Source organism: Chiloscyllium plagiosum, chromosome 18, assembly GCF_004010195.1.
Source record: "Chiloscyllium plagiosum isolate BGI_BamShark_2017 chromosome 18, ASM401019v2, whole genome shotgun sequence".
In the NCBI taxonomy this organism is placed as follows: domain Eukaryota; kingdom Metazoa; phylum Chordata; class Chondrichthyes; order Orectolobiformes; family Hemiscylliidae; genus Chiloscyllium; species Chiloscyllium plagiosum.
The window spans coordinates 6,797,779-6,810,376 of record NC_057727.1 but is presented as its reverse complement, the minus strand read 5'-3'; the positions used below and the strand labels follow the sequence as shown (position 1 = coordinate 6,810,376).

General features: G+C 45.0%; 1 protein-coding gene across 2 annotated transcripts in view; it reads left to right on the top strand.

Annotated features, from left to right (window-relative positions):
- The window catches only part of LOC122558821 (coatomer subunit gamma-1), a 70,914-nt gene extending 68,778 nt beyond the window's left edge, over nucleotides 1-2,136 (top strand). For both annotated transcript variants that reach the window (XM_043707622.1, XM_043707621.1), the window contains exon 24: nucleotides 1,605-2,136. In XM_043707622.1, coding sequence (XP_043563557.1) covers nucleotides 1,605-1,735 — 131 coding nt within the window. In that variant the 3' untranslated portion in view covers nucleotides 1,736-2,136. The remainder of the gene's footprint in view (nucleotides 1-1,604) is intronic.
- Nucleotides 2,137-12,598: the final 10,462 nt, after the last annotated feature.

Below are 12,598 nucleotides of genomic sequence, written 5' to 3'. Positions count from 1 at the left end.
TCAACTGTTGACAGAGAATTCCACAGGCTCACCACTCTCTGGGTGAAGAAATTTCGACCTCAAAAATGGCCTATCCCATATTCTTACGAGTGTGACCCTTGGTTCTGGATTCCCTAGGTCCACACTGTTTGATTCCTGTCCTCATTACTGATGGTTTTGTCCACCCTGTCTGACATTTCTCACATCCTTTTTTGCTGCATTAAGCTTCTAACAGTACATTAAGGCAAATTGTAGGAGCTGGAATCAGGTGTCAGCCTGATTGAGGTGTAATAGTGGTGAGGGAATGCCCAGTTCCCTTTAAGGAGAGGTGATTTCTTTCTGCTGCCACTCCTTATGGCCAGAGTTATTGAGTTTAGGGACCGACTGGAATGGAATTTGAACTCTGTCCCTCTTAGTGTGTAGTTCACCAGATTGCCAGGTTATACTATTGCATATTTCCAGGAAACTTGGTAAGAGTCTGCAAGATACTTACTGTTGGATGTCCTGGGTGTCAAAATAATCTGAATGTTATTACTAATCACTTCCAGCACTGACACTAACAGAGGAGAGGGAGTAAGCCACTGAGATGTTTCAATCTATGATCTCAACTTCACTTTCCTATCTGTAGTCCAAATCCTTGACTCCCCTGTCAGTCAAAAATCTATTTAACTCTTGTCTTTAAATTTCCAACCTGTAAGTCAGTGGAAGCCAAGTCATAGAGATGTACAGCACGGAAACAGACCCTTCAATCCAACTCATCCATGCTGACCAGATATCCCAAATTAATCTAGTCGCATTTGCCAGCATTTGGCCCATATCCCTCTAAACCCTTCCTATTCATGTACCCATCCAGAAGCCTTTTAAATGCTGTTATTGTACCATCCTTCACCAGAGGAAGGGTTTGGAGGGATATGGGCCAAGTGCTGGCAAGTGGGACTAGATTGGGTTGGGATATCTAGTTGGCATGGATGAGTTGGACCGAAGGGTCTGTTTCTGTGCTGTACATCGCTATGACTGTATGACTTCCCCTGGCAGCTCATTCCATACATGCACCACCCTCTGTGTGAAAAAGTTGCCCCTTAGGTCTCTTTTATATCTTTCCCTTCTCACCCTAAACCTATGCCCTCTAGTTTTGGACTCCACCACCCCAGGGAAAAGACTTTGCCTATTTATCCTATCCATGCCCCTCTTGATTATTGTAAACCAATGGAATGAAAGGTTATCTGGAGTGGGGTGGGAGGGGAGTGGTATGGTGGGGAGGTTTGCAGATTTGAAGTTTAAGTTGAGGTGAGAAGGAATGAAAAATAATGAAATTCTGTGCATGAGCACCTCTCTCCACTTCACCTGGCGAAGGAGGAGTGCTCTGAAGGCCCATGATTTTAAATAAATCTGTTGGATTAGAACCTGGTGTCGTGAGGTTTCTGACTTAAGAATTAAAAGGTATGTCGATGGGTGAGATGAAGTCTAATGGAGGAAATTGACTGTGTGTGTATAAATACCATAGAACGGCAGGTTCTCGGCCTGATCCTTCTGTAAGACCTCAACATCCCCCCCAAAACAACATTGAGCATGGCCAAATGACCTTGCTTGATCCCTGGGAATGACGTTTCCTTCTCCCGTTTCAGGTGTTTTCCGTGGAGGTCATGACCTCCTCGTACGGGCCCGGCTCGCCCTGATGGATGGAGTGACGATGCAAGTGACCGCGCGCAGCAAGGACGAGGTTCCCGTCGACGTCATCATGGCCTCTGTCGGTTAGATTCTTCTATGAAGAAAACACTAGCCGCACTCTCGCCGCCCGGGCTGGGTGAGCGATTTCTATGGGAACGCCGTGACTCGTTAATTTTATTGCTAATTATGGGGGAAAGACAACTGAGCTTGCTTCAGTGATGCAAAAATAGATGCTGCTGTTGGATCTTTTGCATCTGCAAGCAGGTTTATAAAATTATTACTTGTAATAATATCTGATTAATCTTAGGAAATATCTGGACAATACCAACAAATCAGAATGAATTTTAAATACCCTTCACGCCTATGAGGACTTGTTACATTACACATGTATAATGCACAAAATGTAGTATGGAACACAGGGGCATTAAATTTTCTTCCCCCCCGCCCCCACCCCTGTCTGCGATTTGTTGAATAAAAAGGCTTTTGTTATTCCAATGTCTGTTCCCCTCATTTTGGATTTGCTGCCCATTGGGACAACTAAAAAAACTTTCAAAAGGATTCCCATCCCCTGTACGATCTGAAATTCCCTTTCCCGGCTGTCGGCAGGTTCTTGGGCAGTTTGAGGTGGGCATTCACTGTTAGCTGAAGTCCACATTTTGTGGGGATTGTATTGTGACTCGGTGGTTAGCACTGCTGCCTCTCAGCACCAGGGACCTGGGTTTAATTCCAGCCTCTGATGACTGACTGACTGTCTAGAGTTTGCACATTCTCCTCGTGTCTGCGTGAGTTTCCTCCCACAGTCCAAAGATGTGCAGTTTGATGGATTGTCCATGCTAAATTGCTCATAGTGTCCAGGGATGTTCACGCAGGGTTATAAGATAGGGGGTGGGTCTGGGTGGGTGCTCTTCAGAGGGCCAGTGTGGACTCGATGGACTGAATAGCCTGCTTCTGCACTGTAGAGATTCTATGAATAATCAGTAGGGCCTGGTCTGGGTGTTCTTCTCTTCATTCTTCCTCTTCCTTTCTCGTTCCCCTGGCTCCAACCCCACACCATCACTTGCAATTACTTGGGAGGGTGCTGCGGTGGAACAGAGGCCAGTAGAGAAACCATAGTTGCAGTCACATTCAGGTGATCCCAAATACATGGCTGTGGCATGTGCTTCCTCAGGACAGCCATTCCTGAGCAGCACTCTGTCGCTCTCGTTCTCTGTCCCCCCCCCCCGCACCCCACCCAATCTCTACCAATGGTACTCCCATGTGTTGTTGTATTCTGTTACTGATAGATCCTGTGCTTGTTGTAAGTGTTGGTCTATTTCTGGTTTCATGAGTGCAGCTCGGGCTGTGCAATCAATGTTCCACAATCATACTGAACGATGAGTTGATTACTACACCTAATATGTTTATGTGACCCTACCTGTTCCATTCCCCTGCTTCCTGTGGCACACATTACATTTAATTTTCTCAGTGGGGAATCTGCTGCTGAGCAATCTTAATTCCTAATTTTCCTCACTCGTGCATTGAGAAGAGTATATCCTTTTCCAAATTACAATCCAGCCCTGGTAGTATAACTGTGAAATTACTGTTGCAGATGAATTGCAGCAGATTCTGCTGTCAGCTCGATTTTATACATTGAAAATTCCACAGCGTGCAAATTGAGTTTTATTTCTGCAATGCTGGTCAGTCAGCAGGTGAAATATGTTAATGCTGAGTTTGAGGTCTGGGAAGTGGACAATTGGTATTACTGAGCCAGCACTCTGAACAAATTTGTCTCTGAATATCTTTAATGATTGACGCTGTATGTTTTAGCATGGGATGCACTTTTAGGGGTGTAAGTATCACTGGCAAGGCATACGTTCATTATAAACAAAAACAGAAATTGCTGGAAAAGCTCAGCAAATCCGGGAGCATCTGTGGAGAGAAATCAGAGGCAACATTTTGGGTCGAATGGCCGTTCTTCAGAATCCCAGCATTTATCATCCTTGAAGATATATCTCGGGCTATTTTGGGAATCATAGTAGTATGTGTAGTGAAGGCATTTCCATAGTTCAGTTAGGAAGGAGTTTGGTTTCCAGGATTTTGACCTGATAACAGCAAGCTATTGACAAGGTGGAATACTGAGAGACTTTGAAGGGAACTGGGGGGAGATTGGTGGTCAGATAAAAACAAAGTACAGTGTCAATCTAAAATACAAGCCAAGTGATGGAGAAACTCAGCAGCTCTGGGAGCATTTGCAGGCAGAGCGACCGAGTTAAAGTTTTGTGTTCTGGAGTAATATCGGACTCAAAACCTTAACTCTCTTTTTCTCTCTCACGTAGAATCTGTTTGATTTTGGAGGTGACTGCTGGTCTGTACCTCTTGGCCCCCTCCCCTTCCAAGGAGATACATTTACCAGTTCGGTTAGTCTTTTCAAATAGTAGTCTGTGCACTCTGCATCCCGGCGGTTTTGTGGAGGCAGTGAATGAGGTTTTAACTTCCTGGGCCTGACTGGGCTTCTTGGAGTCTTTCTACACCCAGTGTTGTAGGATCATACAGCACGGAAACATACCCTTCAGTCCACATGCCGTCCATGCTCCCAAACTAAACTAGTCCCACCTGCCTGCACTTGGCCCATATCCCTCCAAATGTATCTTACTCATGAATGTATCCAAATGTCTTTTAAATGTTGTAAGTGTACCCACATCTACCACTTCCTCTGGAAGTTCATTCTGCACAAGAACCACACTCTGTGTAAAAAGGTAGCCTCTTTTTAAAATCTTTCTCCTCTCACTTTAATGTGCCCTCCAGTTCTGTACTACCCCACCCTAAGGAAAAGACCCTCACCGTTCATCTTATCTGCAGACCCCTCGTGATTTTATAAACCTCAGTAAGGGTAACCTCTCAACCTCTAGTGAAAAAAGGTTTCCCCCCCCCCCCCAGCCTTTCCAGTCTATTTTTATATCTCAAATTCTCCATACCCCGCAACGTCCTGAACTCCCTCCAGTTTAATAAACGTCGATTCTCCTGCTCCTTCGATGCTGCCTGACCTGCTGTGCTCGACTAGAACTGCACTCAGTACTCCAGAAGAGGCCTCAGCAACATCCTGTACAACTTCAACATGACGTCCCAACTCCTATACTCAAAATGTCTGAACAATGACCTTTTTTAGCTTCTTAACTACCTTGTCTGCATGTGATGCAAATTCAAAAGAATTATGTACCTGGATCCTGAGGGGGCTTCTGCAACTCTACCCAGGGCCAGTCCATTAATTGAATGATATTATTTACCTGCACTCATCCAAACTTCAAACATGTGTCAGGACAAAATCATGTTTCCTCGGTTCTAACTGCTGTGGCAACAAAAATGTATTTAAGCACATGCAATTGTTAGTTTGCTCCCGGAGCGTGTTGGTTTGTGTCCAGATGTTTCGTCACCCTGCGAGGTAACATCATCAGTGCTCCTTCTGATGAAGCGTTGCTTTACTCCTCTGCTGATGATTTATCTGACCCGGTCTGTTATGGTGGGTTGTGTCGTTTCGGGTCATGCTCCGCGGTGCCTTGTATATAGGATCCATTTCTACGTGTCTGTTGATAGTGTGTCAGGTTGAGAAGCAGGCCTCGAGAAATTCCAGTGCGTGTCTTTGGTTAGCTTGACCCACGATGGTTACGTTATCCATGTCAAATCAATAGTCCTCCTTGTCCCAGTGTATGGAGATGAGAGAGAATTAGTCGTGTTGTTTTACTGCCAGGTGATGTTCGTGTATTCCTTGTCTACCTGCTGAGTGTTTCTGGCAGTCAGTGCATGGAATTCTGTAAATAGTGTTGGTTCTGTATGTTACAGGCATGGGGTCTTTCGTCCTTGACAGCAGTTGCTACAGTGTTGTGGGTTTAAGTGAATATTGTACAGTGGAGATATGGATAATGATGGAAGGTTAAGTTTTCCTTCTATCGCACACCTGAGCACGAATCTCTTCTGTTCCTTCCCCTGATGTGTATAGGAAGGATTTACAAGTTGATGGTCGACCTGTTTAACCATGATATGAACACCGCTTCCTTGACCAAGTCCTAGACTGTGACTTGAAACTAGAACTGGTTCAGATGTGCACACATGACCCACTGTACCATGGGAGCTCACTCCGTACTTGTGCAACACAAAGCATATGTAAAATTGTGCAATGGTGGATATGGGCATCAGGATCTAATTAGTGTTTGGAACCTGTTACACTTGTGCTAGTTCAGAGTAATAATTTCATGCCATTCCCCATTAAAATACTTAAAGAAATGTTTTTCCTCTATACTTTTGAAAAGCTATCATTGATTGTGCTTCCATCTGTGTTTCTAACAATCCTTTTAAAAAGAATGAATCACCTACAATTGAACATTTTAATCTCCTATTTACTGACTCAGTGACCAGAGAAAAAATTTCTGCCTGTTGCCTGTTTCTCTCTCAATGAAACTGATTATAATTCCACTCAAATGAAAAGACAGCCATTTTTCAGTCTGTCCAATGGCACTTCCTGTAAAATTAGTCAAATCCTGAGGTGAAAATTTCTGTAAATTGCTGATCTTTGTAGGCTGTTGAGGTAAATGTGAACTGGTGAATCAATTGATCACACAAGTCCCAATCACTTGTGGCTCAATTAGTAGTGTGACATCTCTGAAATGCCCACATAATCTGTCTGACACACTTTGTACTGCATTGAGGGAGCACTGCATTGTCAGAATCACCATTATTTGCTGAGATGTTAAACCAAGTCTCCTTTTTTCAGGTGATTGTAAAGGCTAGCATTTCAAGAAACAACAATTTTCTTTTGAGTGCCTGGGCCATATTGATCTCTTAGTGCCTAAAGTGGCAGATTACCTTGTCATTTATCACATTGCTGTTTGTGAGAGCTTGCTGACTGGAAATTGGGTGTCTCCTTCATTAAGAAATTCCCCTGTTTCAAGTGCTTCTGTTTGGGATGCAAGTGGTGTTATGAAAAGCAGGATAGAAAAGCAGTCTTTCCCCCTCGATAGAATTTGAGCTCAGCTCAGTTAGGTGGATGCAGTGATGTCAACAATGCAGGTTCAATTCCTGCACCTGCAGAGGTTACCATGTAGGTCCTGTCTTCTCAACCTCATCCCTCAGCTGAGGCATGGGAACCCTCAAGTTAAACTCACCACCAGCCATCTCACTGTAACAAGAGAGCAGGACTATGGTCCGCTTAGGCCATGGTGATTTAACCAAGATACTTTCTAATCTACCTGTTCGGAGAAGCTATTACACACCTCTGGAGCAGATGGGATCTGAACTTAGAGACAAAATAAAACTGCAGCTGCTGGAATCCAAGGTTGACTAACAGCAAGTCTGCTGTGTTCTCCCAGGGGTCTAACCATAGGCCTCCTGGTTCAGAGCTACTCAACCACTGCACGATGAGAATCCCCAACCATTTTTTAATCCTGTGTGCAAATTAATCTAGAGCCAATCTGAGCAGAGTCTGATGATTATTTTGAAGTGAGGATGTTTTCTGTACTCGGGGAATGTACAACAGCGTGGGGCTGGATGGTCTGAGATGGATTTGGAAGGTCTTGTATACAGAGGGCTTGCTTTCAGCAAAGCTTACAGATGGGGCTGGTGTCATCAAGACTTTGCCTGACTTTCTAGTCTTATAAAGTATCGCCTTGATATAAGTTTATACATTGGCCTTTGGGATTTTCTGAATCTGTTTTAAAGTATGTTAGAGGTGTAACAGACTGGTCACAGAGCTGAAGATTATCAGGAGAAGAGAGTGTGAAGTAGAAGGGTTTAAGCAAACAAAATCCCAACAGGGGAATTGCAGGAAGATTGTGAAAGCCATCAAGGGATATGTGGATAGTGTGGGGAAAGACCAATGAGGTAGAAACATTGAAAACAGGAACTGAAGTAGGCTATTCAGCCCTTCAAACCTGCTCCACCCTCCCTTTAGAAATAGGAACTAGAGTAGACTACTGGGTCCCTAGAGCCTGCTGCACCATTCCTCAAGGTAAAAACAAGGACTGCAGATGCTGGAAACCCGAGTTTGGATTAGAGTGGTGCTGGAAAAGCACAGCAGGTCAGGCAGCATCCAAGGAGCAGGAAAATCGACGTTTCGGGCAAAAGCCCTTCTTCAGGCAACATTCCTCATCTCCACTTTACGACATAACCCTTGCTGATCAAGAATCTCTCTGTCTCAACCTTAAATATACACAAGAGCTGTGCCCCCACAGCGCTGTGTGGCAAGGTGTTCCAAAGACCCTGAACCCACAGAATATTTTTCTCTCATCTCAGTCCACAATTGGCAGCCCTGGGTGCTGAGACTATACCCTGGGTCCTCAGCTTTTTGTAATTTATAGAAAATATTTGGATGTGAATATTGGAAGTATGGCTAGTAAGTTTGCAGATGACAATAAAATAGATGGTGGAGTGGACAGTGAAGAAGATTAGCCCCAGAGTACAATGGGATCTTGTTCAGATGGAGTTTCAGTTCCATAAATTTGAGGTGTTGCATTTTGGTAAGACAAACCAAGGCAGGACTTACACGGTTAATAGAAGGGGAGTTTTGGCGAGAAAGGGACCATGAGGCGTAGGTGAATAGTTCCTTGAAGGTTACTAACTTCTGAGAAAAAGAAATGGAAATGGTATCACCCACCTTAACAGACCAAGACACACAAATAGAAAGCAGTACAGAACGCCAGCGCTTCATCAGAGACTCACTGATGATGTCACCTAGCATGGTGACGAAACGTCTGAAAACAAACCTGTCAGCTCAGCGAGTGAACTTACAAACTAGGATCACTGAGCTGTAAAGACCAGGCAAGTTTTGCATTCCATAGCCTGAGAAAGACAGAACTGGAGGAAAGGGGAGATAGTCATAGTCATAGCGTGGAAACACAACCTTCGGTCCAACTCTTCCATGCTGACCAGATATCCTGAATTAATCTGGTCCCATTTGGCTCATATCCCTCTAAACCCTTCCTATTCATACACCCATCCAGATGCCTTTTAAATGTTGTAATTGTACCAACCTCCACCACTTTCTCTGGCAGCTCGTTCCATACACACACCACCCTTTATGTGAAAACGTTGCCTCTTAGGTTCCTTTTAAATCTTTCCCCTCTCACCTTAAACCTATGCTATCTAGATGTCCCACTGCCTCTCAAGGTCATGCTCATTTGGTGTGGACTGGGGAGTGGGAAGAATAGGGAATCATACAGGACTGAAGAGAGCTTTTAGCTTATTCAGTCTGCACAGACAAAAAACTCAATCAACAGTCGTCAAACTTTCCAGCACTTAGTCATAGAGATGTGCAGCACAGAAACAGACCCTTCAGTCCAACTTGTCCATGCCGATCAGATATCCTAAATTAATCTTGTCCCATTTGCCAGTACTTGGCCCATATCCCTCCAAACCCTTCCTATTCATGTACCATCCAGATGCCTTCTAAATGTTGTAATTGTACCAGCCTCCACCACTTCCTCTGGCAGCTCATTCCATACACGCACCACCCTCTGTGTGAAAAGTTTGCCCTTTTGGTCTCTTTTAAATCTTTCCCGTCTCACCTTAAACTAGTTCTGGACTGCCCAATGTCAGGGAAAAGACCTTTTCTATTTATCTTCTCCACACCCCTCGTGATTTTATAAACCTCTATAAGGTCACCTCTCAGTCTCGGATACTCCAGGGAAACAGCCCCAGCTTATTCAGCCTCTCCCTAGAGCACAAACCCTCCTCACAACCTTGAAGAGATTTACAGAACTGCACTTCCATAGACAGAGACAAAATATATGAATGAAATAAAAACGAAGTGCTGGAGAAACTCAGCTGGTCTGGCAGCATTTGTGGAGAGAAAAACAGTTAATATTTGGGGTCCAGTAACACTTGGTTAGAAAGGGCTCGATGTTAACTTTGTGTCTCTTTCCACAGATACTGCCAGACCTGCTGAGTTTCTCCAGCATTCTCTGCTTTTCACGGCAGACTTCCAGTGTCTGCCGTTTGTTGTTTTATTTAAGAATGAAATGTTTGCTGTAGACGAGACAGTGAGCAAGTTTTAGTCACTGATGGGAAGATGATAGCTTCCTCCAGGAATCCAGAACATCAAAACAAAGAAGCTGCCTCAAAATCTACCACAACTGAATCTAATTGTTTACTGCTTTCTCTGAGCTAACATCTCATTAAAGCCTTGTGCTAAATCTTGTTCTGTATTAATTCTACATCTCCTGCTGCTTCAGTTAATTTATTGGAGGACCAGTAAAACCATCAGTTATCATTCTCTCAGGCTCCGAAGATCCCACCTGTTTCTACTGCACACAGTAGACGCAGCTTGCAGTAATCGCTGAGTGCGCTCTGATCATTTCATGTTTTTAAACCCTTTCTCCCACATCCTCCGATGGCCTCTTATCCTCCAGAGGGAACAGCATCCGCCAACTCTCGTCACTGACAGAAATTGAGCAGGGAAAGTATTGAACTTAGCTGTGCTGCCTCACAGTGCCAGGGACCTGGGTTCAATTCCAGCCTCCAGTGATTGCCTATGTGAGTTTCCTCTCGGTGTTCCGGTTTTCACCCACAGTCCAAAGATGTGCAGGTTGAATGAATTGGCTATGCTAAATTGCCCATAGTGTTTTGGAATGTGTAGGTTATGTGCATCAGTCAGGGGTAAATGTAGGATAGGGAATGGGTCTGGGTGGGTTATTCTTCAGAGGGTCAGTGTGGACTTGTTGGGCCGAAGGGCCTGTCCCATACCCTAGGGATTCTGTAGTGGGGTCCAGTAGTCAAGTGATAGTCACTGTTACAGTGCCTTTTCTTTCAATGTATTAATTAAAATAGGAGTGTTCCCAGCAAAACCAGCATTTGCTGCTAAACTTAGAGAAGGTGAAGGTGCTGCTGAGTTGAACCATTGCAGTCCCTGTGCTATAGGTAGATGCACAATGCTGTTAGAGAGGGAATTCCAGGTCTTGACCCAGTGACAATGAAGGAATGGCACTATAATTTCCAAGACAGGATGGTGAGTGGCTAGGAGGGGAACTTGTAGGGGATGGTGTTCCCATGTATCTGCTGCTCTTGTCCTTCTAGATAGTTGAGGTTTCAGGTTTGGAAGGGGCTGTTCAAGGATTGATTGATTTATTGTCACTTGTACTTAAAGTACACATTTGGACACCGACTCCTTAAGTATCTGAGGAGTCGTGAATGGTGCTGAACCTGCCCACTTCTGACCTGATGGTGGAGGGAAGGTCATTGATGAAGCAGCTGAAGATGGTTGGGTCTAGAATACTAACCTGAGGAACTCCTGCAGAGACGTCCTGGAGCTGAGATGACTGACAGAATATAGAACAGCACAGGAATGGGCCGCTCCGCCTGTGATGCTGTGCTGAACACAATGTCTGATTAAACGGATCCCTTTTCTCTGCTCTTGATCCATATCCCTCCATTCCTTGCTTATTCATGTGCTTATCTAAAAGCCCCTTAAGCACTCCTATCATATCTGCCTCCACCATCACCCCTGGCAGCGCTTTCCAGACTCCTACCACGGAGTAAAAAGCTTGCCCCTCACATCTCCTTTGAATCTTTCCCCTTAGTAGACATTTCAACTGTGGGAAAGTGACTAATTGTCCACCCTATCTGTGCATCTCATCGTTTAATAGACTTCTATTAAGTCTCCCCTCAGCCTCCGCCACTCCAGAGAAAACAATCCGTGTTTTTCTAGCCTCTCCTTATAACTCTTGCCCTCTAATCCAGGCATCTGTGTAAACCTCTTCTGTACCAAAGCCTCCACATCCTTCCTGCAATGTGACGACCAGAACTCAACACAATATTTTGTGATCTCCGACGACCACAACCATTTTCCTCTTTGCAGGTGCAGAGCTCCTCGATGCCACACTCTATCATAAGAGTCAGAGATGTACAGCATGGAAACAGACCCTTTGGTCCAACCCGTCCACGCCGACCAGATATCCCAACCTAATCTAGTCCCACCTGCCAGCACTTGGCCCGTATTCCCCCAAACCCTTCCTATTTGTATAGCCATCCACTTGCCTTTTAAATGTTGCAATTGTACCAGCCTCCACCACATCCTCTGGCAGCTCATTCCATACTTGTACTACCCTCTGCGTGAAAATATTGCCCCTTAGGTCTCTTTTATATCTTTCCCCTCTCACCCTAAACCTATGCCCTCTAGTTCTGGGCTCCCTGACCCCAGTCAAAACTTACACTGGCGTCAAGGGCAGTCACTCCCGCTTCCCCACCCCAAAGAACCAAAGGTGACAACACAGGGACTGACCAACTGATTTGGCCAGCTGCCATTCACAGCCAGAGGAAGGGACAGTCTGAGTAGCAGGTGGTCAGTACTGCACCAAACTGGAGTGAGAGACGATACAGGAGCAAATCTAAATGCCAGCATCCAGATCTACCTCACCCACTTGGCCCCTTGTTAGAATCCAATTTTCCCTCCCCCAATCCCTTCTACAATTCCACATCGTTCCATTTCAATTTCACAAATCCCTTCCCCAACATAAGCACGTTTGAGTAAATCAGACAATTAATGGCACAGGCAGATGTTTATTTAGTTTTAATTACTGTCGCTGTACAATTATTAATACAGCTGTTCGGGAAGCATTACAACACCTGCAACAGCAAAACTCGAAATGCCTGAACTTCACTGCCAAGAAACAGTAACCACTGGCTGAAATGGAGAGAGCTCCCACCCCTGGAGGGGGGGGGAGGGGCAAGGTTCGGAGGGTGGGAAGGGCAAGACGACCCTGCATTTAATGTTTGACATCCTCCCCACAGATCCAATCCAGTTATCCCAGAAATGTCTTGCTTGCCAATGTGCAAAGCTAGGGGCCGTATGAGAACCCAGCAGCACAGTGTGGAGTAGGGGGGTGAGAAGGTTGGGGGTGGGGGGGGAACAGAAACAGAGAGAGCATGCCCGGGGGTGGATGGGAGAGCGATTCAGAGAGAGAAACACACACACACACACACACACACA